The sequence below is a fragment of the Sarcophilus harrisii genome, chromosome 3, assembly GCF_902635505.1.
Source record: "Sarcophilus harrisii chromosome 3, mSarHar1.11, whole genome shotgun sequence".
In the NCBI taxonomy this organism is placed as follows: Eukaryota; Metazoa; Chordata; class Mammalia; order Dasyuromorphia; family Dasyuridae; genus Sarcophilus; species Sarcophilus harrisii.
In genome coordinates, this window is record NC_045428.1 from 501,619,820 (window position 1) to 501,646,309 (window position 26,490).

At 48.3% G+C, this 26,490-nt stretch overlaps 1 protein-coding gene across 2 annotated transcripts in view; it reads right to left on the minus strand.

Moving 5' to 3' along the window:
• Positions 1–8,618: 8,618 nt before the first annotated feature.
• RELT (RELT TNF receptor) overlaps positions 8,619–26,490 on the minus strand; it is a 53,990-nt gene continuing 36,118 nt past the window's right edge. For both annotated transcript variants that reach the window (XM_031961461.1, XM_031961460.1), the window contains 8 exons: positions 26,336–26,415; positions 22,584–22,844; positions 20,033–20,113; positions 17,650–17,731; positions 16,589–16,846; positions 11,781–11,988; positions 11,287–11,336; positions 8,619–10,860 (listed from right to left, as the gene is read on the minus strand). In XM_031961461.1, the coding sequence (XP_031817321.1) occupies positions 11,289–11,336; positions 11,781–11,988; positions 16,589–16,846; positions 17,650–17,731; positions 20,033–20,113; positions 22,584–22,844; positions 26,336–26,415 (1,018 nt within the window). In that variant the 3' untranslated portion in view covers positions 8,619–10,860; positions 11,287–11,288. The remainder of the gene's footprint in view (positions 10,861–11,286; positions 11,337–11,780; positions 11,989–16,588; positions 16,847–17,649; positions 17,732–20,032; positions 20,114–22,583; positions 22,845–26,335; positions 26,416–26,490) is intronic.

Consider the following 26,490-nt stretch of genomic DNA (forward strand, 5'->3'; position numbering starts at 1 on the left):
CTGTCAGAGAACCCTTGAACCAAATATCACCGTGGAAATGGGACCCCAGAAAAGGAACCATATGTAGCCAAGTCTTTCCTTGCATTTTATGACCAGACATAACCTCATAAACTTTCTTTTCTATGCACAGTCTTTAAACTGTGAAACAGCCCAGGCCTAGCCTTAGTTTGCCAGCATTTCCCAGAAGGTTGGAGAAGGTTGGTAGGGAGAGTTGGTCAATTTGAATTCAAGACTCCAAAGATAGGGGCATTGTAATCCCAGCCCTAGTTTTTGAGCTTAGGAAAGTTATTTCCTTCCCTGTGTTTTTCTTAGTTGCTTCATCTGTAAAAACAGGGTGTTGAAGTGGCTGATTTAAGGTTCCTTCCAGCTGTTGATCCTCTTTAAGCTAGAGTCTGGGTGGCTGTGGATGCAGAGATCACTCCTTCGAGAAATGCCAAAGGCTTTCAGTTGACCAAACAAAATGACCTGGAGAGTAGTCAGACGCATGTTAGAAAATTCAGTGTGTTTGGCCATCCTAGTATTTACAGCTTTGTTGATCTATTTAAACATTTTGTGTATAATTAGACTCCTAGGATTTTTTTTAAGAGCTAGAAGGGACCTTAGAGATTGTGATATATATATATATATATAATATATATATATATATATATATATATATATATATATATATATATATATATATATATATATATATATATAACAACCATCTCATCCCATTTTACAACTTCTAGGTTGGAATCAGATTTGAGCCTAAGCCTTCAACTTCCCAGTGTAGAGATTTTATTTTCATTCTACTTTATAAATCATGATATAGCCAGAACCAGAGGTCACAGACTTTATGACCTTGGGAAAAATCGTTTCCCTCCCAGACAGTAATTTGTTTCTTCTGTAAATTGAGAAGTTTGCTTAGAATGATGACTAAAGTCCTTTTTGACTCTTAAATCCTATGTTCTTTTGAACTTGTGAAAGCTCTGAGCTGCTCTAATACAAAGACTTCTGCAGAAAAGAGGGCCTTTAAGATCCCAGGGCCTGGGGCATCCTGGAGCTTTGTTTTGCCTAAGAGGAGTGTTGCCCAAGTTCACTTGGGAAAGTACTCCCAGTGAGGAATGGAGGCATTCTAGGAATAGGTCAGCAGAGGGACTCCAAGCACCATCCTCAGAAAGGTGAAATCTCATTTAAAAAAACAGTGGGGGCAGGTTAGGGTCCTCCCATCATACTCCCATCAAGCATCCAAATGTAGGCCCAACTGCCTGGTGAAATAGTGGCCTGATTATCTGCTTTATCTGTTAAGTTCTTATTCCTCAAACTCTGGAAATATCAGCAGCTCCTATTTCTCTGGCCACAGCTAATAAAGCATTTTCTTAAGAAGTAGTCCGTATTATTAACCCCATTTTATAAAGTAGAAAAACTGGATCCAAGGGCCAGTGACTTGCTCAAAACTATTACGTAAGTAGCAGGCTAGAACTTAAATCTCCTGATTCTTTCCCATTCTGTCCTACTGCTTCTCTAAATTATTTTTCTTTTGGTAGGTTGGTGCTCTTTGAGTCCACAACCTTACACTCTAGGTTCTTGGACTCCTTCCCCAGTTTCTCTCGCAAGTATTTTCTTTGCTATGTGCTATTGGGTCCAAATAATTTTAGAGTTCCATTCTATGAAGAAACCAGCTGAATATAGAGAGCAAATGAATCCAGTGTTTGGACTGGGGACAGGGGGGTAGGAAAAAAAAAAAGGTAGTACAAGTCATGAAATAACTGCTGTGGCGGTGTCTTATCACATGGAAGTACCAGTCTTCTAGACCATAATGAATACTGGGCCTGGGAGCTCTGCTAACATTGGTGAGGCCCTTGTGTTCTTGCCAACTCAGTTCCCAACAGTGTCTTTAGCTTGTGTTTGGAGAAGTTGAATACCATAATTTATTGTTCCCAAAAGGAAGGGATAGTATCATCCATCATTAGATGTTCGAGTGAAGATGTCCATCTTGGATTGCCACAACCATACATACCTGTCTGGCTCAAAGAATATTTTTCTCTACTGAACAGGGTGATCCAATAATTCCTGCCCCACTGGCATCTGGAGTCCTATATCTTGCTTGGCCCTTATTCCAGTACAAAGTGTTCACATGGCTTGAGAAGAGAACAGGATAGATTTAACAACCGTGGCTTCTCATTGACACCCTTTGTATCTCCTGACCTCATCAGTATCCAATCCAGTAGCTCATACCAGGGAATATGCATTCCTATAATATTTAACCTTTTGGGGGTGGGTGGGTTGGTTTATGATTTTGTATTTTTAAAATTAATTTTAATCTACAGGTTGGATCCTAATTTTAAAATTTTATTGGGACTCATACACAAAGAAGAAAAACATATTAAAAACAAACTTTTGACCAATGTCTTCCATGCTTGATCCAAGGACTTTGATGTGTTTTAGAAATGCAGCCTGAATTTTTAAGGATATGGCAGCCCTGCAGCCCCAGCTTGTGTGTATGAAATGTAAATCTAACTTGGTTTTTTGGGTTTCAATTTCTGTTATTCAGTTTTCTTTGGTTTTGAAGATCAGATAGTGATCTCCCAGACAGATTTAAGCCAAGAATTTGTAACTGTATGATACTCACTGTAAGATGTAGAACATTCAATAACTATTAAAATGTTTCCCAAAAAAATTGGTCCAAGTGGCCAGATTTAGCAATTTTCTTAATGGGTCTTGTGGAAAGGAGAGTGGGTTTCAATAAGTACATGTGTGGGAAATGGGTGATCAATGGAGATTGTAGAGAAAGAATGGTACTGAATGAGGCACCTTGCCCCGTACTGCTCCCTTTCTCAACTCTGTAGTCAGTGGTCCTTAACACTATCAGTCTGTGCCATCGAGAAAGAACCATACCACCCATTACGCATGATCTCTGTCATACACACACAACTCACACATGCCACCTTCTTTTCCCCAAACAAGTACCAAGAAAAGTGGATTTCAGAAGTTTACTAGCAGGGGAAAGAGTAATACTACTGACATTTCTATACTGCCAAAGTGAGCATTAAAAGCCTGTCAGCTCATAGACAAGTATCCTTTTACAGAAAAGGAACCTGTAGCTCACACCGAGAAATGATTCCCATGGCGCAAAAGCTAAAGCAACCCTTGTCTCACGCCAGGTTCATCATGCTTTAATGCCACATGGCTTGGAAATTAAACCATATCTAGAATCCAAAAGCTCTTCTCAAAGACAATTCCAAATCCCTTTTTTTTCCTTTTCCCTGTCCTGCTCTTAAACCTTCCCTTCCAGGTTGCAAACAGTGCTTATCAAGGGGTACAGAAGAAGGAACTAGTTCCTTTACCAGTCAACGGATTGCTTTGCCATCCACAATTTTCCTGCATTTGGCTTGTGCCTCATCTTGGGAGTGATGAGTACCATGCACTTTCCCCTGTCTTCACTCTACCTACTCATTCAATTCAAACATTGGCTAAAACTCTTCTAAGCCCTGTTTCTCCCCTTATGGAACTCCAGCACTAGCAGAGCAATGCCTGTATTTGTGCATTAGCTAAGAAGTTCTGATTTCCTCAGTATCAGTCCTCCCTTCATCAGTGTAGATCTCTTAACTCCATAGATAATTTCATAAATTATGGCAGGTAAAAAAACAAACAAAACAATCTTGCTCTGATGACTAGTGATGAACTTCTGGTGATGCCATTCTAGAAATGTCAAAATTTTACTGGATGAAACAGGAAATAACCACATAGCCTCTCCTGGGGCTGCACTGTCTTTCCAATTTTTAAAATTTTCCAGAGCTTATTTTCTGCTGAGAATAAGAATCCAGGGCTGTCCCACTCCCCAAGCAAATACTGGAGGAGGACTCTTATTATACATGGCATGAGGATTTACCTTGTGTTGAAAAGTGAATTAAACATTTGTAATAGTGAGTAGAGAGCATATATATATATGCATATATAATGCCCAAGAGGGGCATTAGAGGAAAGGACCTCTTGAAATGGCATCTAAGAAAAATCTGAAGGATATAAATTATAGGTAGCACAGTGGATAGAGAAGTGACCCTGGAAATCAGGAAGACTTATCTTTGAGTTCACGTCTGTCTTCAGACACTTATTAGCCGTGGGATTCTGTGGTGAATCACTTAATCCTGTTTACCTCAGTTTCCTCATCTGTAAAATGAGTTGCAGAAGGAAATGGCAAATCCAGTATCTTTGCCAAGAAAATCCCAAAAGGAGCAATAAAGAATCAAACATGATTGAAATAGCCAAACAACAAAGGCAGCATTTCAAGCATGGGAGCTAGGCAAAGGTATAAAGGTAGACTTTGTCCTAAACAGCTTCATTAGATTTCAGTGGGTTTAGGGGAATAGGTTCCCTTCACCACTTTGCAGATAACTCAGCCAGTTAATTTTTACTCCCTGACTTGCATTAGACCGGGGCAGAACATATGGACTCTGTTTGGTAAATACTGATTCTCAAGTTATCCATCAGTGCATTTGTTTTGGCTTTAGAGTGGCTCATGTGAGGAGCAAGCACAATCGGGCTGGAGAATTTGGTATTGAAAAGAACCTTGAAGTCCCTTTTTATTTCACAGAGGAAAGATGGAAAGTGACCCGCTCAGATACTCATGCAGTCTGTTAATGGCAAAACCAATCTCCTAAATGGGCCAAGTTACAAAGAGGCCAATTTAGGCTTGATCCAAGAAAAAAGCAGCCAGAGGATTGCCTCTGTAAGTGCTGGACTCTTTTTCACTTAAGATTTATAAGCAAAAACCAGATATCCATTTGGGGTTTTGTTTTTGTTTTTTGGTCAAATTGTGGACCCGATGGCTACCAAAGTCCTTTCTTGGCTGAAGTTTTGTGATTTGAATTAGATTGCTGCCTCCTAGACTACTTTCAAAATTACAGCCCTCCTGGGGGATGGAGAGGAAGAGTCATTGATGTCTCCAGTTTAGCTTTCAACATTCCTCTAATGCTAATCATTTCCCTCCCAGTTTAGGAATCCCGTGGGCAACATTTCTGACAAGTGGTCACCTAGCATCTGCTCCAACAGCTTCCAGTGGTTCGGAGCTCAACCCTTCGTGAGTCACTGCGGGACAGTCGCCTCTGTTCCCAAGTGCCTAATGGTGTCAATTAAAATCTAACTTCGGCCCTCTGCCCTTTCCCCACACACTAGGGTCCTTCCTGGTCCAGCTTTCTGAGAGCCCACAAAACGAGTTGCTGCTTCTGTCCCAGATGGATCCCATTATCCCCAGATCTAAGTTTTAGAGCTGGAAGCAACCTCTGAGATCCTCATCCAGAGTAAGGCAGATTCCCCTCACCATCTGCCCAAGCAACCATTCCCTTGGTCAACACACCTAACCCTGTCGGACGTGATAAGTTCTCCCCTGGGATCCACATTGCCCTGACTGGCATGTGTCTCTCAGGCCCACCCAGCTAGCCTGGCTTCAGAGACGTCCCAAACAACTCCTCACATGCCCTGTTGCTGCCCCTATCACCCCCAGCCCTTACCCACTTTTGAACCAAAACCAAATCATGGTCACGGCTGCTGAAAAAGCCCACCAATCTGCCCTCCTGCTGACTCCATTTGCCGTCCCTTTGGCTTTACATACAGATGAGCCCTCCCCACGGGTCGTGTTAGAATGTAACTTTCTCCAAGGCAGGGATGCTTCCTTTCTGGTTTTGTATTACTCTTGTGCATGGTGAATGCTGGGATTTCCTCCTCCCCCTGCCCGTCATTAGCCAGAGGCTCGTTTTTCAGAGAATAGGAGACAGTGATCGCCGCAAGGTCACATAGGATTCGGCCCAAGGCCTTGACCCCGAGCCGTCGCTCGCTCCATCCCCTGTCCCCGGAGACGGCCGTCCCGCCCGAGACAGCCTTCTCCCACCCCTGCATCCCCTGCTCCTCTATCTCGAGTCTGACTTGGCCAGTTCTTGGTGGGTTCCGGCCGCCATCTGGTGGCCACTGCGTGGGGTTTCAGGGCAGATCACTGGGTTCTCCTGCCTGCCTCACCTGGAAGGGAGAGGTGATCTACACAGAAATTCATTAACAGGATCTCCACATTCAGGAGGATTGGAGGCTATTTAGTCCAATTCTGATCTAAACAGGGATGCCTTCTGGATGATTCCTGGCTGGCAGTCCTACGTGAAGAACTCCGGTGACAGAAAGACCACCACCATCCGTCCATCCATCTGTCCATCCATCCATCCATCCGTCTGTCCATACGTCTACCCAGTAGGCTGCCTATATTATCTTGGGACAGCACTTAAATTTGTGCACAGCCCCCCCCCCCCGTATGTCCCCTTCCTTTCTCTCCTATCCTTTCTCCTCTCCTTCCTTTCTCTTTCCTCCCTCGTCCTTCCTCTCCCCTACATCCCCACCCACCCACCCATGTACACAGGTGTCCTTGCCCTGGGATCCTGCAGAGGCAGACTGGTGGGGTGCGGTGGGAACTCGGAAACCGCCTTTCCGGTGACCCAGAGGGGAATCCCGGCCCATCTGTGACTGGACAAGGCCCGCGGGCAGTAGTGACCACCCTCACCCCTCTGAGCTTCTGCCGTGGAACCAGGGTGTTGCACTGGGTGGCCTTTAACGGGAGGAAGTTTTGCAGAAATCTCCACCTAGAATTTCTCCTCCTAATAAAACAAGTGAACCCCTCTTTGTGACGCAGTTCTTTCCATCCAGAAAGCTATCATGCTCCCACTAGGTCAGCTGAACCACTGTGCCCATTTGCACACACACACTGACTCACGTAGCTATACCTTTATACAATGTTTGGTGCGAAGGAAAGTCTGGGCTTGGGAGTCTGGAGAGTTAGAATTCTGCCTCTCAGTTACTAGGTACATATACCCAAAGAATATCAGCTCTGAGCCAATCTCCACACCTGTAAATTGAGTTCTCTCCACACTTTGGGGAAGGAATAATACATGAGACTATTTAGGAAGCGCTTTAAGAATTGCAAAATACTTTTATGAATTAAATCCCATACATTTCCTACCTTAGAAGGATGTTTTGCCATTCTTAAAGTGCTACCTAGTCTCCGATCTCCTCTTCAATGTGGTCTCCTTCCCACTTTCGCTGCCCCAGAACCTTTGCAGTGAACAGCGCAAGCTTGGGCCTTACACCTTGAATACCTGAGCTGAGGGTTCCGCGACTGGGGCTGACTAATCCACCTAGGAAGAGGTCCTGAGCCCAGCCCTTCGGAGGAGATTCTCCGGCCTGATTTAGCAATTCTTGGTGAGTTCTCCATCAGGTCCAGCTTTGGGACCCCTACCTTCAAGGTGGGGCATACCTGCAGATAGGGACAGGAAACTGCCCAGATTGAGTGTTTCCAGGCTAACAGGAAGTACACCCCCAGCCCCAAAGCATGCCCCTACCCTTTCCTTGTGCCTAGCTTAAGAGAAAACACTCAGATGCCTCTTGGGCAGTGCCCCCAACCTCCAGGCAACATTTCCTTCTTAATAGGTAGCATCTAGGAAGGGATATCTCTGGGGATGAAAAGTTCCTATCTAGGGACACCCTGCTCCATTAGGGAGTATCTTTCACTGTGAGGAAGTTTGTACATGGCAAGCCAACATCTGCTCTTTCCCTATTGCTCCTTTTCCTCCCACCCCTCGCCTCCCCATGTTCTCCAGGCTAAACACCCTCAGTTCCTTGGTTCAGAAAACCTCCTAAAGGAGACCTCCCTACCATTTCTCCTTACTCTGAGCTGGGAGGGACTTGGCAGGTTCATCCACACATGAAGACGTGTTCCTTCTACCTTTTTTTAAAAAAGGACTTCATGATTCCAAGTCACATATATGTGACTTATTTAATATCCATGCCGTGCATCCAGGCATCTTGCTCTACCTTTTTGCTCTGGAAGTTACCAGAATCAACACCACCCTAACAGGGTGCTGGGCTGCTCAGAATCTTTTCTAAAGACTAGAATCATCCTCGCAGCTCCAGAGCTTTGTCAGCCCAGGAGAAGTCCTTTCCTTCCTTCTTCTCTCACGTTTCATTACAAAAGATACTTTTACATTTGAATGTGTACTATTTTTCGATTATTCCTTGTTTCATTAGTGTGGTAGTTAGTGGCTGCTATCCAGCCATTTCAATCACCTCTGACTCCATTTGTTTTTTTGTTTTGTTTTGCTTTGCAAAAATACTGGAGGGAATTGCCATTTTCTTCTCCAGCTCATTTTGCAAGATGAGGAAACTGAGGCACAGGGGAAGTGACTTGTCCAGGGTCACAAGCTAGTTAAGAGCCTTAAGACCAGATTTGAACTCTGGAAGATGAATGTTCTGGACTTTTGGTCCGGTGCTCCATCCGCTGTGCCATGGCCTATCATGGAGCTGAGAACAGATCTGAGCCCATGGCTGGTTGAGAGGATTCCAGGAAACATTGTGTGTGGGTATTCCCCTAGTCTCCCGGGGGTACACTGGCTCATGCGGCCCCAAATTTCCTGTCAGAGCCTGTAAAGGGGGATTTCTGGACACATTTTTTGGTGTGGGTATTTCCCTGTCCCCTCCACACTGGACCACATGGGGGAAGGAGCAGAAGCCTGAGTCCTGCTGTATGTAAATGGGTCATGAAATAATGTGCAGGGGGGACTATCAGAGACCCCCGGAGATGAAAAAGACTCCTCCAAACAGTATCACTTTCTAATATTTTTATTATCCAACTTAAAGAAATGGGATGAGAATGCATAAAAGGAGTAGACAGGAGACAGAGGATAAGACTTAAATTCAATAAATAAGAGTTACCAAACTTCAGGGCCCAACCCCCCACCAGGGGAGGGGAGGTGACAGCAGGGGCTGTGGCCTGCACAGCACCCACATAAATAGACGGGATGGACGGGCTCCAGACGCTACCTGAATCACCCATACTTCTCTCCCGGGAGCAAACACAGAACACAATAGAGCAAACTGGACAGAGTGTGGGGGGGTGATAAAGTTGGGGGCCCGGGGAGAGTCGGCCAGCTGTAGCCCAAGGGGTCCTAACTGGAGGGGTCAGCACCTAGAGCCCGCATCTTCCCTTGCACTGCTCGGAGCTTTGAGCCATGGGGATTCTAAAGCACTTTTTTTAGGGAGAGGAAGAAATGGGACATGGTAAGACAAGAGGCCCCCAAACTACAGTTGACAACACAGAACAAGTTTGATTTTTAAATTTAAAAACAGCCATTCACCCCTGGGGGGCAGGGTGGAGGGGGCTGCTTGACATGCATTAAGGCACCCCCCTTCCTCGTGCAGAAGCAAGGCCCTGGCTTTGGTTGGTGGGGGCCACAGGCAAGAGCAGCTAGCTGGGAAATCTAAGAAAGCAATTGATCCAGCTTGAGGGAGAGGAAGAGGAAGGACTCGAGAGATAACATATATATACCCCATGTTGTCCCTGCCCCCAAGCACAGAGAAACAAGCCTGCTCCACTGGGGAGGAGGGGGCACTGTGAGAACAGGAGGGGGCACTGTGAGAACAATATGGGGGTCCTCTTCCCAGGGAAATGCAGGGGAAACTTCTCAAGCATCACCCCAAGCCATACTTTTTCCTCTAGATATGGGAGGGAGATTGTGGCTCAGTGAGCAGAACAGGGGCTGGTAAACGGGAGCTCAGAGGTAAAATGTCATGTAGCAAATTAGGTTCAGAATGTCAAAGCTGGATGGGACTTTTTAAAAGCCACCAAGACCAGCCCTTCATTTTACAGGAGTAAACAGGCCTACGTAAGTTAAGGGAGACAAAGCTGGATCCAGAACTCGACTTCTTTTTCTTGCTCCATGGCTGCCTCCTCGCCCAGCAACCTTGGGACTAAAAATTAAGACTTCTGCCTAAAGCCCATGGCCAGGGATGGGCACAGAATCAGATTTAAAACTGGAAGAAACCTTAAAAGTCGTCTCATTCAGCTCTCTCCTTTTACAGGTGAGGAAACTGAGGCACAAAGCTTGGGGTTTGAGCCCAAGTGCTAAGTCCCTTTCCTTCAGGTCTCTCAGCCAAATCCCACCAAAATTTCTTCCCATGGACAAACCCCATCTTGGAGATTAGGACCAGGTGCAGGAGAGTGAGGGAATGGTGGGGAGAGAGGTGGTGTGTGTGGGAGCATCTCCTTCCCAGTAACTGTAGGGCATGGAAAGGGCATTTGCACCAGGAGTCAGGAGAGCCAAATTCTGGTCCTTGCTCTGCCAAACTCACTGTGATCTTTGGAAGGCTTCTTCTCACTTACCTAGTGATTGGATTTGATGACCCTAGCTCTAACATCCCGAGAGAGCGGATCCCCACCATCCATGTTTCCCCCTGTGCATTCCCTGCCACTTCCCCTGCCCAGGAGGGAAAAGATGAAGGCGGGAGATGATGAAGAAGAGTCCGAGCCCTTCGCTGTTCCTGGGAACCCCTGCATGAGGATGAATAGATGGATATCTATGTCCTATCTATGGCTCCCCAGGGAAGGAACCTTACTTGGGCAAAGATGTCCCATCTCTGAAGCACTGGGGAATAAATTCCCACTTGGGATTATGCCATCTTTGGGGACCCAAGAAGCTGGGTAGGGTGTCCTGTTCAGAGCAAGGGAAAGACCAGATGACCAGGGAAGGGGCTTGCTGCTAGCATGGAGAAGAAATTGGGGGTGGGGGAAACAGGGCAAGGAAACAGGGCAGCCCACTCCTCATCAAGTATGGGCACCTCCCTCCCTCTCTTCCCCAGACAAGATCATCTTTTCCTTTAAAATAAGCTGCCTGTGGTAGCTCAGGCTGAAGCGAGCTCTTCTCCCCTGCCACTGCCCACTTCCCAGAGCTCACTGGGGCTGCCCAGGGTGCGGGGGCCTGGGGGACGGCCCCTCAGGGCCTCAGGTTGCTGCCAGCTCCCAGGCTCCAATGTCTCAGGGCCCTGGGCCTGAGCGGATCATAAGGGCACCTGTGAGGAGAGAGAGAGAGGGGATTAAGGGATGCTCTCAAGCTCTCCAGGAGGCCCTGGTGGATCCCTTAGTTTATGAGCACCCAAGATACAGAATCCCTGCCCCCAGCCCTCCCCCCTGGGGAGAAACTCAGGACCCAGCAGCACTCCCTCATCCCCACCCCTCACCTGAAAGGCTTTCCTTTGACCCAGATCTTTCATGTTTCAGTCCATCTCTCTCCCTCCCCCACTTACAGGAAGCCTTTCCTGCCAAGTTCTACCCACAGTGATCTACTGCAGGCCCCTCCTCTCCTCTATGTTTCTAAAAACAACTTCTGTTTGTTTAAAACTCTCTGCACTGTGCACTTCCTCAGACTGTGGACTTCCCGAGGGCAGGCTGTGCCATCCCCTCAGTGCCCGTAACCCCCCCTCCCCAGGGCTGTTTACCTTCAGATGACCAAGTTGGATTCACTCAGCCTGACCACGTAGCGATTTTCCTAGGGGAGAAGTTGTAATAAAGATCAGAACTGGGGGAGCAGCTGCAAGCCGGCCCCCAGAGTGCACCAACGGCTTCATTTCCGACTTTGTATCACCTGGTACTGAGGGAGACAACCTCAAGGAGGTTAAAACCTGCCTCTTCTAAGGTCAGACATAGCAGGCAGTGAAAAATGCTTTGCAGGAAGTGATGGGTCCCTCCAACTTCAATCTGGGCCTGACTCCCAGAAAAAGAAACATCCCCATCAGTAGGAAGCAAGGGATGCGCTGGGAGCCGCCAGCAGGGAGACGTGGGGCTCCTGGGAGCTGGGAACTGTGGGGGCCCTAGCTGGACCAAAGGTCCCTTTTTCATCATCCTTCTCCGACTAAGCTGGGGTGGCTGCTCTCTGGGAGCAGGTCCTGTGGATACCTCCCTCTCCCCTTGGATCTCTTCTACCCCGGCTCACCTCTGATTTGCTCTCTGTTGCCCCAGAGGCTGGAGTTTTCAGCCATTTGGGTCGCCCTCCACTACTGCCCAGAAGCGCCCTGTTCTCTGGGGGGAGCCCGGGGGGAGGAGCTTCAGCCGCCTCCCCCTCCTCACTGGTCTCCGAGATGGTTTTCACCTCTGGAGGGGGAGGGCTTGGCCGCTGCTCAGGGATTCGGGCCACACGGAACCTGGAAGAGAGTGAAGTTACAGGAAAGGGTTAGAGTGATGGAGAGAGAAAAATGCTGTGAAACAGCAGGAAAAGCAGACCTATAAACCCAAAGAGTTGGAATCGGTGACCCCTCTGGTACTTTTCTGGTTTTAGGTTTATGATCCTATAAAAGAGGTACCGGGGGAGGAGAGACTCCAGCCACTGAGTCAATGCATGAATAACAGCAATAAACCATGTTTCCCCTCTCCCCCATCCTGTTGCCAGGGGAGCCAACTCTCCATTGCCTGCTCCGACAGCTCCTTTAGCCAGTCTCATCTGGAGCCAAAAGGGAGCCTGGATGGCTTCTGTGCCTAAACAGGATCCAACTGGTCCAGGCTGGGTCTGGGGATCTGAAGTTCAGGACATTAATGGACCTGGGTGGCTGAGGTGCTTCCTTCCCCTCCCAGGTTATTTCTGAATCTCTGTTTTCTCCTCTACAGGGAAAACCCCAAGAAAACACATTCTCAGTCTGGAAGAGTGCACACATGGACACAGGGCGAGGAGGAGAGAAGGAGGAGGGGAACGAGATGTGGGATCTGGAAATGGAGCTCATCATCATCACAGTTCTAGGACTTAGGAAGTCCAAACACTTCCCTAGTCACTTACTGGCTGTGCCGTCCTAAGCAAGTCACATATCCTCACTGTTCCTCAACCTCCTCATCTATAAGAATGAGGGCTGCAATCACAGTGCCTTCAACTACCATTTCGATGCAGATGGCCAGACCGAGAGCAGTCTCTTCCTGAGCTCATCCCAAATCACAGACATCTTCCCAGAGATGTCCAAGATGGGATTTTTACTTTTTCTATTTAGTGCCCCCTTTTGTTGTTGCTAGGATACTCTTCCTCAGCTTTATGACCCCCATGATTCTCCTGCTCTCTTCCTCACCCCACATATTATCTTGCCATTTCTACTTCTCCAGCATTTCTTGTATCCTCCCCCATTCTCTTTAGTTCACTGATTATAGGACATTATGACAGCCCCCTCGTCCTGCTCTCAGTCTTTCCCCTCTCCAATCCATCCTACAATTCAGCTACCAAATCCAGAGAAAGGACTATGGGTACTGAATGTGAATCACAACATAGTATTTTCACCTTTTTTGCCTTTTTTTCTCCCTCTCACTTTTATTCCCTTTTTGATCTGATTTTTCTTATACAGCACAATCAATGTGAAAATATGTTTAAAAGAAATGCACATATTTAATCTACATAGGATTATTTGCTGTCCAGGGGAGGAGGATGGGGGAGGAAGGAGAGAGAAAATCTGGAACACAAGGTTTTTGCGAGGGTGAATGTTGAAAACTATCTTTGCATATATTTTGGGAAAAAAAGCTATTATTAAAAATATAGCTACCAAAGCAATATTCCTGAAGTACAAATCTGGCCATTATTTTTTCTGTTTGACATTACACTAGTTCCCTGCTTCCTTCAGGATAAAATACAAATAAATTAATTTCACAATGTCAATTTCCCTGCTTCTGTAGCTTTATCTTGCATTACTACCTTTAAAAAATTTTAAAATAGTATTTTATTTTTCTAAATACAAGCAAATATAGTTATATAGTTTCTCAACATTCACTTCTCTCTCTCTCTCTCCCTCCTTCCCAAAACAGCAAGCAATCCGATTAAGATTAAACGTGTAATTCTTTTAAACATATTTCCATATTAGTCATGCTGGGGCAAGAAAAATCAGATCAAAAGGGGAAAAACACAAGAAAGGGGAAAAAAAAACACAAGCAAACAACAACAACAACGAAAAGTGAAAATCCTATGCTTTGATCCACATTCCGTCTCCATAGCTCTCTCTGGATGGGATTGGCACTTTGCATCCCAAGTCTGATGCCTGAATCACCACATCGTTGAGAAGAGCCACGTCCATCACAGTTGATCATCACACAGTCTTGTTGCTGTGTACAGTGTTCTCCTTTGATGTAGTCTAGATTCTAGCCAGACTGGTTTCCTCATCCTGAGCAGACTGAACATTCCCTTTCTCTCTCTGAAATCGGCACTGGTTGCTTCCTCACTCCTAAAACGGACTTCCTATTCCCTTCCTCCCCATTTTGGAAATCTCAGCTTTTTTTCCCCAGCCCAGCTTGGTAACCACCTCCTACAGGGAGGCCATCCTGATTTCACTACCTGCTACCTCCCCAAATGACCCTGAATTTACTCATCCTGGGGCAGAGCCAGGTGGTATAACAGATAGAGTGCTGACTCTCCAGTCAGAAGAACCCAGGTTCGAATGAGACCTCAGACATTTGACACTTTGTCTTTCTCAAAAAATACTTTATCCCCCCAGTAGAAAGGGAAATTGTATCTCCTTTGAAAGGGAAATTGTATCTTCAAGATATGGAATTATATTTTTCATTTTTTTTCATTTTAATTTCTGTATCACTTGCATCTGGCACATAGTGGATGCTTCGGAGCTGCTTCCTGAATCGAAGGGACTCTCCAAGGCCACACACAGACAAGCTCAGAAAGAATTCTAACTTTTGGATTCTAAATCCAGTGTGCATTCCGACTCACTAACCCTGACTCTTATCAACAAAACGCCCTTCTGTAGTTGGGTTGTTTTTAAAATAAATTAATTTAAATTTAATTTAAATCTAATTTAAAAATGACCCAACCCCCCCAAAACCTATAACCACCAGTTTGGCGCTTAAAACTATCAAGTGCTCTCCGTGACATATTTAACTTGTATAGGATTGTTTGCCATCTGGGGGAGGGGGTAAAGGGAGGGAGGGAGGAAGTCGGAACAGAAGTGAGTGCAAGGGATAATGTTGTAAAAAAAAATTACCCAGGCATGGGTTCTGTCAATAAAAAGTTATAATAAAAAATAAAAACATTTAAAAAAATATTAAGTGCTCTTCCAAAACCAGAAGCCTCCAGCCTCGTTTCTTTGGTTTACAGATTTTGAGACTCCTTCCCTCATCTCCTGCTGAAACAGGCTCTCCAAGGCCTGAAGCAAACATTGCTATTAGGCTGTACGAGCCAGCCAAAAAAAAAATCAGACATCTCTGCAAATAAAATTGCTGTGGGTAAAAACAACAGGCCGAGAAGGCGCAAACCACCTTCCTCTCTGTTTTCTTAGTAGGGGTGGGCTGTGGGGCAGACTGAGTGACTGTTCTTGTTAGCTTGAGTAATCAAAAGCTTACTGCAGAAAAGTTGGGACATACACACACACACACAAACACACACACACCCCTGAGCCCTATACAATTCATAGGAGACTTGTGCCGGTTCATGAGATACATGTGTGGCCCCCCCCCCCCCCCCCCCCCCGCCCCAGCACACCTAACTCTCAGCACATCCTTTGAGAACCACAATCTCCTCCAATCTTTTACAGAGGAAGAAAATCGCTCTAAGATATAAAGGGGGTAAGAGGTTTTGTCTGAGGTATGTGATTAAGTAGCAGAGCAAAATGGAGCTTCCTGAATGTCACAAGGGCCCCCCAAGGCTGAGGAGAGTGAAGAGGCTGCCCTAAACAGAGAGGAGGATTGGCTCAAGACACAGAAGGAGGACTAGACAGCCCCAGGCAAAACTGCTTTACTCCCTTTAAAAAAGATGAATTTCATGGGCTCTGCCTTTAGATCCAAACTACCAAAAGCTGCCTCAGGGCTTGATTCTTCCACTTCTCAGTCCTCCTAACTTGGGGGTCCTTCACTCTTCCTAATTAACCTGTCTGTCTCCTCCTTCTCCTCTCTCTCTCTCTCTGTCTGTCTCTCTTCTCTCTCTCTTTCTCTCTTCTCTCTCTCTCTCTCTGTGTGTCTCTCTTTCTGTCTCTGTCTGTCTCTTTCTCTGTCTGTCTGTCTCTGTGCCTCTCTGTCTCCTCTCTCTGTCTTTCTGTCTCTCTGTCTCTCTATGTCTCTGTTTCTCTGTCTCTCTCTCTCTGTCCCCTCTGTCTCTATCTCTCTCTCTCTTTCTCTGTCTCTAGAGGCATGTGGAGTTAAGTGACTTGCCCAGGGTCACACAGCTAGTAAGTATCTGAAGACACATCTGAACTCAGGCCTTCCTGATTCCAGGACCGTTGCTCTATCTGCTGTACCACTTAGCTACCCATTCACCTTTAATCTGGGCCCTACTTAATAGTCAATGGAAACCGAGAGTTGAAAGGGACAACGTTTCATCCAATCACCTCATTTCACCATGGGTTAATGACTTGCTCAAGAGAATGCATGTAGCAGCCACTGGACTCCCACCTGTTAAAAATCAGCAACCACATCTCTGCCCTCCACCTTCAATTCCCTTGTTCTCTTGTTCTCTGGCCTTGCCCCTGCCCTGAGTGTGTAGGATCACAGATCCTGAGCTGTAGGGGCATCAGAGGCTGACTAGTCTATCTCCCCCTCATTTTATAATAGCTTACATTTCTATAGTGCTCCTGGAACCCTGTCAATGAGGAGCTATTATTGTTCCCATTTTGTTGATGGAAATATGGAGGCCCAGGGAGTTTAAGTGCCTTAAGTCATACAAGTAAGCAGGTTTTCAGAGCCCCCAGAACCAAAGCTTGCTCTTCTGTATCACAGAGACTATATCCAGAGACCTCTATTCCTCTCAGAACTTCCTGCCCCCTTCCCCAAAGGACTTACCTGCCCACAGAGAGAATGGTGATCTCCCCGGGGCGGCTCCCCTTGGGAGTGGGCTTGCTGCTGCCACCTCGGGATGGCAGCGCGCTGGGAGTGGGAGCAGCGGCTGCGGCAGCCTCGGGTGACAGCAGGACCTCGGGCCACTTTCTCTGGCTGCATCGGGAGCAGCAGGACCCGGAGCGGGAAGCCAGTCCCTGCACTGTGTGCAGGTGGTGCTGGTGCTGGCAGATGTGAGGTACGGGTGGGGGGCCTTGAGTCAGCCTGGGAAGGGCAGGAAGAAATTAGTGGCGTCTCAGGCCTTGCCTGCTTCCTTACCCACTGAGCCTCTCCCCCCAGAAATACCTGGAGACACTCTGACTGTGCCTCAAAGGAAGAGAAAAAAGATAAGGAGGAAAAAAGGAATTAGGAGAAGGAAAGGGGAGGTGGAGAATAGCAGGAAGAAAAGGAAGAAAAGAAGAGAGAAGGAAAAGGGTGAAGAAAAAAAAGAAAAAAGGAGAAAAAACAAGGAAATGGAAGGAGGAGGGTCCTTTAAATAGCCCCTCCAGCTTGGAATGCCCTTCTGCAGTCCAAAGCCTGAGCCCTGGGTCTCACCCCACCAGCCTGGCCTCCCTACCCACACCCAGCTCCAGAGACCAAGCCCTCCCTTGTGTCCGACCCATGCCAGAGGGAAGGCGACTCTCTTGGCCACTTAGGGAAAAAACAAAACCTCTTCTTCCCCGAATCCCCAGAAAACAGCAAGAAGAACTGGAGCATAATTAGCAAGCCCTTTGCCAACTGGCCCAAAGAATCTGGGCCTACAAGATTCCAGACAACAAAGGACAATCGGTGTGTCACCAAAAAAAACCTGGCCAGAGGGCAGAAAGAAGACAGGTACCAGTAGCAAACCAAATTAGCAGCAGAGGCAGGAGAAAAAAGTCAGGAGAGAAAAAACCAGTTGGGGGCAAGGAGAGGTGAAGGAATCAGGTAGGAGTGAAGCAAAAGGAAGCAGATGGTTAAAAACACCGTGGCCCACAATGGAGGGCCCCTCAGCCTTGCCTCCCCATCACTGATGGCCTCTGGCTTACTTGGGCAAAGGTTTGTAACTGGTCTGCACAAGCTGTTTGCTGTGGTATTCTTTCAGCAGCTCCTCCAGGGCGGCCGCATTTTCTGGGAAGCAAAAGGTCACAGGTCAGGGCTAGCCTGATCTTACTTAATCCCTGTCCCTCTGGGGTCTGACTAGTTGTCTCTTGTCTCTGTAGGCTAGCCTGGTCTTACCATTTGTCTCCCTGTGTCTCTGGGCTAGCCTGGTCTTACCATGGTCTCCCTGATTCTCTGGGCTACTCTGGTCTTACTGGTAGTCTCCCTGTCCCTCAGGGCTAGCCTGGTCTAACTGGTTGTCTCCCTGTCCCTCTGGGCTAGCCTGGTCTTACTGGTGGTGTTCCTATCCCTCTGGGCTAGGCTGTTCTTACTGGTTGTCTCTTTATCCTTCAGGGCTAGCCTGGTCTTACTGGTTGTCTCCCTGTCCCTCTGGGCTAGCCTGGTCTTACTCAGGGCTAGCCTGGTCTTACCGGTTGTCTCCCTGTCCCTCTGGGCTAGCCTGGTCTTACTGGTGGTGTTCCTATCCCTCTGGGCTAGGCTGTTCTTACTGGTTGTCTCTTTATCCTTCAGGGCTAGCCTGGTCTTACTGGTTGTCTCCTTGTCCCAGGGCTAGCCTGGTCTTACCAGTTGTCTCCCTGTTTCTCTGGACCAGCCTGTTCTTACTGATGGTCTCCATGTCCCAGGGCTAGCCTGTTCTTACTGGTTGTTTCTTTGTCCTTCAGGGATAGCCTGGTCTTACCAGTTGTCTCCCTGTCCCAGGGCTAGCCTGGTCTTTCTTACCAGTTGTCTCTTTGTCCCCTACGCCCACCTCTGGCTCAGCCTTGTGCAGGTAACACCAGCCACTTGCCCAGTCTCTGCCCTTCTTACCCCGAGGTACAACGTGTTTGTTAGTCCTGTTTTGACTTTTCACGACCCCCATTTGGGTTGTCTGGGCAGATACTGGAGGGATCTGCCATTTCCTTTTCTAGCTCATGTTACAAATGAGGAAACCGAGGCAAACGGTTAAGTGACACAGCTTGGAAGTGTCTGAGGCTGGATTTGAACTCAGGTGGATGAATCTTCCTGACTTCAGGCCCTGCACTCTGATCTACTGCACCGAGATCGAGAGTTGAAATGAGGCTACTGAGTCCCACTGCATTTAAGAGACGGCCAAATGGGCTGAAAGATTGAGCGACTCGGAGTCACCCAAGCTCGTAAATCCCACGCAGGACTTGAACTCGGCTCTTCCCGATTCCAGGCTTGGCAGGCCGTGCCAGCAGCTGCTCTCGGGAAGGGCTGCTGAAAGTGGGGGTGGGCATGGTGGGCTCCGGCAGGAGGCCCGGCCCTGGCTGTGGGACCGCACCGAGAGCTCCTGCCTCCAGCTCTTTTCCACCGAGCCCCGGGCTGGAGGGACCTCAGAAGCTTCCAGAGGAGAGCAGTGAAGGCCCCAGAGGGGCGGAGACTTTGCTGGGTCCCAGAGTGAGCGCTGACCGAACCCGCTGGGAACCCAAGCCCCTGATCTCCCTTCAGAGGGCCTCACTCGTGGTATCCAGCAGGGTCACACGAGCAGTGGGCCCCCCCAACAACAGGATGGGGAGCGTCTTCTGGCCCCTGCCATGGCCCCCCCAACAACAGGATGGGGAGCGACTTCTGGCCCCTGCCATGATCCCCCAACACAGCAGTGTGCAATGGAAACAATGTCGGGTGGGAGTCAAATCGGCCAATCTGAGCCTCGGTTTCCCAAGCCTTGGAAAAGGGAGATAATAACCGTAGGATGATCTACCTCACAGGGCTGAGGAAAACATCTTGTGAACCTTAAATGCCAGCCATTAACCATTATCCTTACTGCCAGGACCCGGGCAGAGCACACAGAACACTAGACCTGGAGTCAGGAAGACTCCAACCTCAGACAATTACTGCCGGGTGACCCCGTAGGCCAAAAGGCAGCTGGGGAAAATGAGTCGTGTCACCTGTTTGCCTCAGTTTCTCCATTTGTAAAATGGGGATAATAACAGCAGCTGCCTCCTAGGACTAAATGAGATAATATTTATAAAGTACTTTAATGTACAAAGAAATAGGAATACATGTTTAATAAGTTAATCATTCTATTATTAATAATTAATTTATATTAACCTATTACATACTTATCTTCTCCTTCCCCCTATCTCCTGGGAGAATCAGAAGGGGGCCCTGTTTCATATACCTGCACAGCAAGACAGAAGGAACTGCTTCCTTTCCATAACTAAATAATGGGGCTGAATCAACAGGCTCCAGTTCCCACATATGTTCCCACTGTGATACTTCCCCTTGTCGAGAGTAAGATCTTAATGAGCCCCAAGGTTTAAAGGATGGGAAAGGGGCTGCTGACTCCCAGCCCTTTCCCCATCTCACCTTTCTTCTCTGTGATCAGCCGCACTAAGACCCCGATAGTGTCCTCATTGGGGTCATCCATTCGATAGGCAGGGTTGGTCCCTGGGGAAGGAAGACAAGAGGTTCTGAGCCTGGAAGGGACATGATGGGAAACAGGGTTCAAAAGCCTGGGCAGGGAACCAGTCAGTGCTGGTCAATGGCAAGGTCGGGGTGAGTATGTGGGGCTCCTTGTGTTTTTCTGCCTCTTTTTCCTGCAAAAGCCTACTTGAGGCTCTCTCCGCAGGCACTGCTCCAGAGCCCTGGGATGGGAATGGGGGAGGGACAACCGGAGCTCCAGGGGTTCCTTTGCCCAGATCCACCAAGCACCAGGGCTGGAAAGGGGGCCCTTAGAGACCCAAAATGCCCATTTCATTTTTACAGATGAGGAAACTGAGGTGCCAGAAGAATTCATTAAAAGTCACAAAGCGAATCAGCAGCAGAACCAGGGCTAGAATCTTTCCTAGAGAACCGTTCTCACTCCACAGAAATACGGCCTTAACTCAGAAAGGATTGGGGTTAGATGGCTGGATCCGCCCTCCCCTCCCCCTGTAGGGAATAGAGACATGGAAGGATACAGGAGGGGTTTATGAGCTGCTCTCATTCCTGCCTCTCACCCCTTCCACTCCCCAGGGAAGGAGACAGCTGGGGAAGCTTCCTCAACAGCTGAAAAGTTAATCTTGGACACACTTGGCCCCAAATTCCCCCTAGAGAATCCTGACATTCCCTATCACCCACTCACCCACCCGCCCAGACAAGGGGGGACCAGCCTTCCGGCTCCGGAGGCCCCGGGCTGGCGCAGCCTTAAATGAGTTACTCTGCGTCTCCTACAGACTGGCTAATGTCCAGGAAGGCTTGGGCCAGGCCTGGGTGGCCGCAGTAACGGCCCTCTTATTCCCAGGGCGCAGGGGCTGTTAGGGAGCTAACTCAGGGTCTCAGGTGGCTGGAAGCACCATAATTCTCTCTGCAAACAGCACACACATAAAGGCGCTTTTTGCCCGTGTCAAACAATATTGCATTATGCTAATGTGCATCCATGAGGGCAGCAGACGACAGTGAAAGAAACAGGCCATTTGGCTGGGAACAAAAGTGCCAGCACACATACAATCAACTCTTCTGACACTCCTGGGGCCTGGGGGCCCGTGCATGAACTCAGGCCAAAAGGTGGCCGGGGGGAAAGTGAATCCGGCCCAGAACACAAGGTCCGGGATTTCACTCCAGCTCTGTCCTTGACTTGGATGGGTGATTTTGGGTAAATCCCTTTGGGTCAGAGTTCCCTCTTTTGCAAGATGAGAGGTCACTCAGCTCCTTTTGGGCCCTAATGCTAGGTGGTTCTGAGGAGCAGGTCTTGGGGGCCCTTAACCTGTCTGAGAGACTGTGTTAGTTCATTTAGTACCCTCATTCCTCCTCCTCCGGCCCCTTCCCCAGAAAGGGGAAAAAACTTGCTCATTCCCCTGAGCTCCACTTCCTGACTCTCAGCCACCAGGAGAAATTGGAGTCATCCAGTCAGAACTTTTGGCTTTGACTTACTTAGAGCCTGAGTTTTTTTTCCCCTCCAAAGCTGTTTAAAGACATTTTAAAATGTCATTAAAGCTTCAAAAAATCTGGTATAATTTGAGTTTTGTATTATTATTCTCATTTTTACAGATGGGGAAACAAGAGTCTGGGAGAGATCAATTGACTAGTCTGGGGTCACACAACTGAAAAGCATCCGAGTGTCAGGTCTTCCTTCCTCTCAAATCCAGTACCGAGCTTGACAACACCTCAAAACATTAGAACAAAAATCTTCAATATACTAAAACTTTGGCTCCTTAGGAACTGAAGCTCTTAGAATCCCTTATCGCTAAAAAGGCCTAGGACTCAGATGTTTGCAAGCTGTCACTCTATTTCTCTTCCATGTGCCCCTTCATCGTCTAATTTTTTTAAGCTGTCTAATTTCTGGTAGAGTCATTTACTTCCTCACTGCCTACTCTCTCTAAGCCCTAATATGCCATTAAACCACTCTTTCCAAGGTCCTCCAGACCTTGCTCATCAGCACAGCCAGCGGTCTCTCCTCCTCCTCTTCCTCACTGCAGCTACTGGTGTTCATCTCTTTCCTGCCTGATACTACCATCTCCTATGACTTCCTGCTCTCCTTCTCTTAGCTGTCTGCCCCTTCTCCAGCTGCTTTCCAAGTTCATCTTCCTTTCCACTAATTGTGCGGATGCCCCCCAAGGCTCTGTCCAGGGCCCTAATCTTCTAAATTCTCTCTATGGACGATCTCTTCTCTGCTGATGCCTCCTGGTTCTGAGCTCGACGCTTTTTCTGCATTCCAGACTGAAATGTCTGGGTGTCTACGACCACGTCCACCTGGACATCCCATCTTATTCTCACCAATGGCTGCCCCACCTGGAGGAGGACTGGATCACTTCCTCTGATCACAAGTCCCTCTACACACCCACCCACAAAGCTAGGGGACTTTGCCTCAGACTTGAAGCTCCTCAAGGATAAAGGCTGTATCTCCCCCCTCCCCCCGGGATTCTGTCCCCCTTCTCACCATTCTTGCCCTCGAGTCCAGCTTCTTCACCACTGTCCTTATGGGCTGTACAGTGGTAGCCTTTCTTCTTGAGAAGGTTGCAGAGCAGAATCCCCAGCAGACCCATCAGGCAGAAGATGGGAACAATAGCGATGACGGCGTACTGAGCTGCGGCTTCCTCGGGCACCTCTGCCTGGGTGCCGTTCTCTGAGGGGCGGACCTCCGGCCCCATCCCGGCCTCCACGGTACGGCGCTGCCGGCCCCCACGTCCTAGGCCTTGCTCTGCCCTCAGCCACAGCAGGGAGAGATGCAGGAAGGAGGGGGCAGAGGGAGAGTGGAGAAAGACACAGAAGGAGAAAGCCAGGCGGAGAGAAAGCAAGACACAGAGAGAGAGATGCAGACATAATGTAAGACAAAGAGACAGACATGTAGGAACAGAAAGACACCCAGAGGCAGACACACAAAAACACAATGAGACAAACACAGAAAGAGAAACAGATGGGGGAAGGGGGATAGGGAGAAAGCCAGAGAGACACACAAGAGAGACAGTAAGCAGAAAGAGACCCAAAGAGAGAAGAAGGGTCATGTGAAAGGAGCCACCCAGAGAGTAGAATGACATAGAGGACAGGCAGAAATACGCATCAGGACAAAGGGACAAAGAAAGAATAGAAAGAGAAACAGAGGCAGAGAATCAGTAAGGGAAAGAAAGACAGAGACCTAAGTTAGTGAGACCATGAGATTGCTCCGAGGGGCACCCCCTCACCTCAGCTCCTCCCAGGAATAGCAATCCTCCTGTCCCACCCCCCATCCCCTCACATCCCTCTCAGTCACCCCTCAAGATCTCCCAGAAGTCTCTCTTTTGTTCTCCTACCCTGTCCCTGAACTACCTCTTCAAGGGGCTGCCAGCCTCTAATCTTCCCAAGTCCCCTCAAAATCCTTGTGCTGGAGGAGAGCAGCCACCCAGGCTTGGAAAAAGGGCTTGTGTCCCATGGCAAGGGTACAGGAGGTGGTCCACAGAGTATCTAAACTAGCTCCGATTTCAATAGGTTGCCCTGTACTCAGAGGCACATTTATTAACATTAGTTAATGTTGGAAGCTCCAAGTGACTTAAAGCAAATCATCTGGTCAACTCCCTTATTTGATAGATGATACAGACTTTCCCAAAAAGGGAAAGAGGCAGAGTAAGTCAATGGCAGAGATGGAATTGAAAGCCCCAGCTCAATGTTCTCATGCAAACACATCCACCTTCCCCTCCTCACCCCCACTGGGGAGAAATGTCTTCAAATCTGTTACAAAACATTAAGTTTTCTACTTCGTTGTTGTCTGAAAACAATGGGGACATCCTGGGACACACACCCACACGGCCGCGGACCCATATGCCTTGTTTCCCCTTCTCTCTTGGGCTCTGGCTCTGGGCTCTGAGCCAGGACGCCAGCTACTGAGGGTGACTCAGCAGGTGAAAGATAGAGAAAAGAGCATGGGCCCGGATGGCCCCATCAGGGTGGGAACAGTGTGTGAGCTCTTGAATGTCTCAAAGACCACAGGTCTTCAAGCTGTGGAAGGACCACCGGAGAGTCGTCCAGACTCTCTATGTGAGGCCTGATGAGGTAAAATGATTTGCTGAGACCACAGAGAGAGTAAATCACTGAGCCAGGATTTGAATCTAGGGCCCTCGATGTCACGATCAGTGTTCTAACTTTCAGGCTGCCTGGGGGCATCTATGGGAGCTGTTGCTGATCCACACAGGAGTGCGAGTGTGTGAGAGGCTCCAAGGGGCACTGCCCTGTGTGCCCCGTGGGTAGGACAATGAGGGCTGCTCCCTGGGGAAGGGATGTGCTGGTGGGGCAACAGTCACCAGCACAGCCGCCCAACCTCACTTCGTTTCACAAAATACACGGTCACTGAGCTGGACAGGGCAGCACAGAGCAACAGCTCGAGGAAGTCAGAGGCAGCTGTCCCCGCCGCTCCTCCCCAGCTCAGAGACCAGCTGCAGAAGGGGCTGGGCTAGGGCAGATACCTCGGGGACTGGCAGAGACAGGCCCCTAGCCCCCTGGAGGGGAGAAGTTCCGGCTGTGAACTTGGCCACTGGCCCCTCCACACCAAGACCTCTGAATAAAAGGGGGCATTGGGGCAGCTAGATGGAAAGTGGATAGAGTACCAGTACTGGAGAAAGGAGGACATGAATTCAAATCCGGTCTCAGATCCAACACTTCCTAGCTGTGTGACCCCTAGCAAGCCAAAAATAAACATAAATGACAGAAAGAAAGGAAGGGAAGGAAGGAGAGAGAAAGAGAGGGAGAGAGAGGAAGAGAGGGAGGGAGAAAGAGAGAGAGAGAGAGGAAGGGAGGGAGGAAGAAAGCAAAGGAAAGGAAGGAAGGGAGGGAGGAAGGAAGGGAGGAAGGAAGGAAGGGAGGTAAGGAGGGAGGATGGGAGGGAGGAAGAAAAAAAGGGGCACTGGGGTAAAAATGTATATTAGGAATATGGACATGAATGCTAGGAGGATACATCAGATGTTTTTACAAACAGAAATTGAGGTCCATGGGAAGCGAGTGGAGAAGGGCATCTGCCCAAGGTCACACAGCCAGTTAGTGGCAGAACCTGGCCTTTCAAGTCTCTTGCTTCTTGGTACGGTCCTTCCTCAGCCCATCCTGCCTCTCTGCACCCGGCTTCCTAATGCTCCCCCTTTCCCCCAGGGACATGCCTCAGTCGTGGAGGAGAAATTTGTTGTCTCAGCCCTGGCCGTCTTCTAATTCCTGCCCCCCAAGTATAGTGGGGAGAGTCAGCATATTCCAGAGCTGAAAGTGGGTCAGCATCAGCTCTGGGTAGTATGAAGGAAAAGAGGAGGGGACTGCTCCCTTCAAGACAATGGGCTCCGTTTTTCTATGGCTCTCTCTTCTTGTCTCTTCTACAAGCTCTCTTCATTACTCTCTCCCTCCATCCCCCTTTCTCTCCCTTGTCTCTCTTCTTTCTTCCAGGCTCTTTTCTCTTTCCCTACCACCACCTCTGTCTCCTTCCCTCTTTCTCAATCTCTCCGACTTACATTATTTGCCTCTCCATGCCTGCCTGTTCCCCTAACTCCAGCTCTATCTCCCCCACATCCATCCCTCTTCACTTTCCAAGCTTTTCTTCATCTTTCTGGCTTTCCCTGTCCCCATCTCTCTGTATGTCTTTCTCCTCTCTCCTCTCCTCCCTCCCTCTCTCTCTCTCTCTTCTCTCTGTTTCTGTTTTTTTCTCTGTCTCTGTTTTCTCTCTCTCTCTTCTCCCTTTCTTCTCTCTCTCTCCCTCTTATCTCTCATTTTTCTCTTGCTTTCTCAAGTTCTTTGTGTCCTATCTCTATCTCCATGTCTTTAAATCTCTCTGTGCTTGCCTTTCCCTCTGCCTCCATCTCTAAATGTCTTTTGCTTTCTTTTTTCCTTTTCTCTCTCTCTTACACACACACACACACACACACACACACACACACACACACACAGCCAGCCTTACACACTCACTCATTTTCCCTCCTCTGTTTTGCTGGTTTTGCTCCTCTTATCTCACGTCCTTCCTTTTTCTACCTTTCTATCCTCCTATCTCTCGCCCTCAATCAATCAGCAAGCATTTATTAAACATTAAATTGTCTCTTAGTTTTTCTCTCTCCTAAATGGTCTCCTCTCCCTCTGTTTCTCCTTTTTAAAAAAAACTCCTTTGCTTCTCTGGCTCTACCTCCAGTTCTCCCTCATTCATTCTTCCTATCTTTTAGGTCCCCAACTCCATCATGCTAGACCCACACTCACCTCCACAGTCAGGTGTGCCCATGGGTGCCAAAGAACAAGGCCTGCACTCGGTGTCTGGGTGCCTTCTGGGGTCATAAAACCTGCAGGGAAACAAAGGTGATCTCATATCTACAACCAGCTCCACATCCCCAAGCAGTCCCCTCTGACTCCTCCTT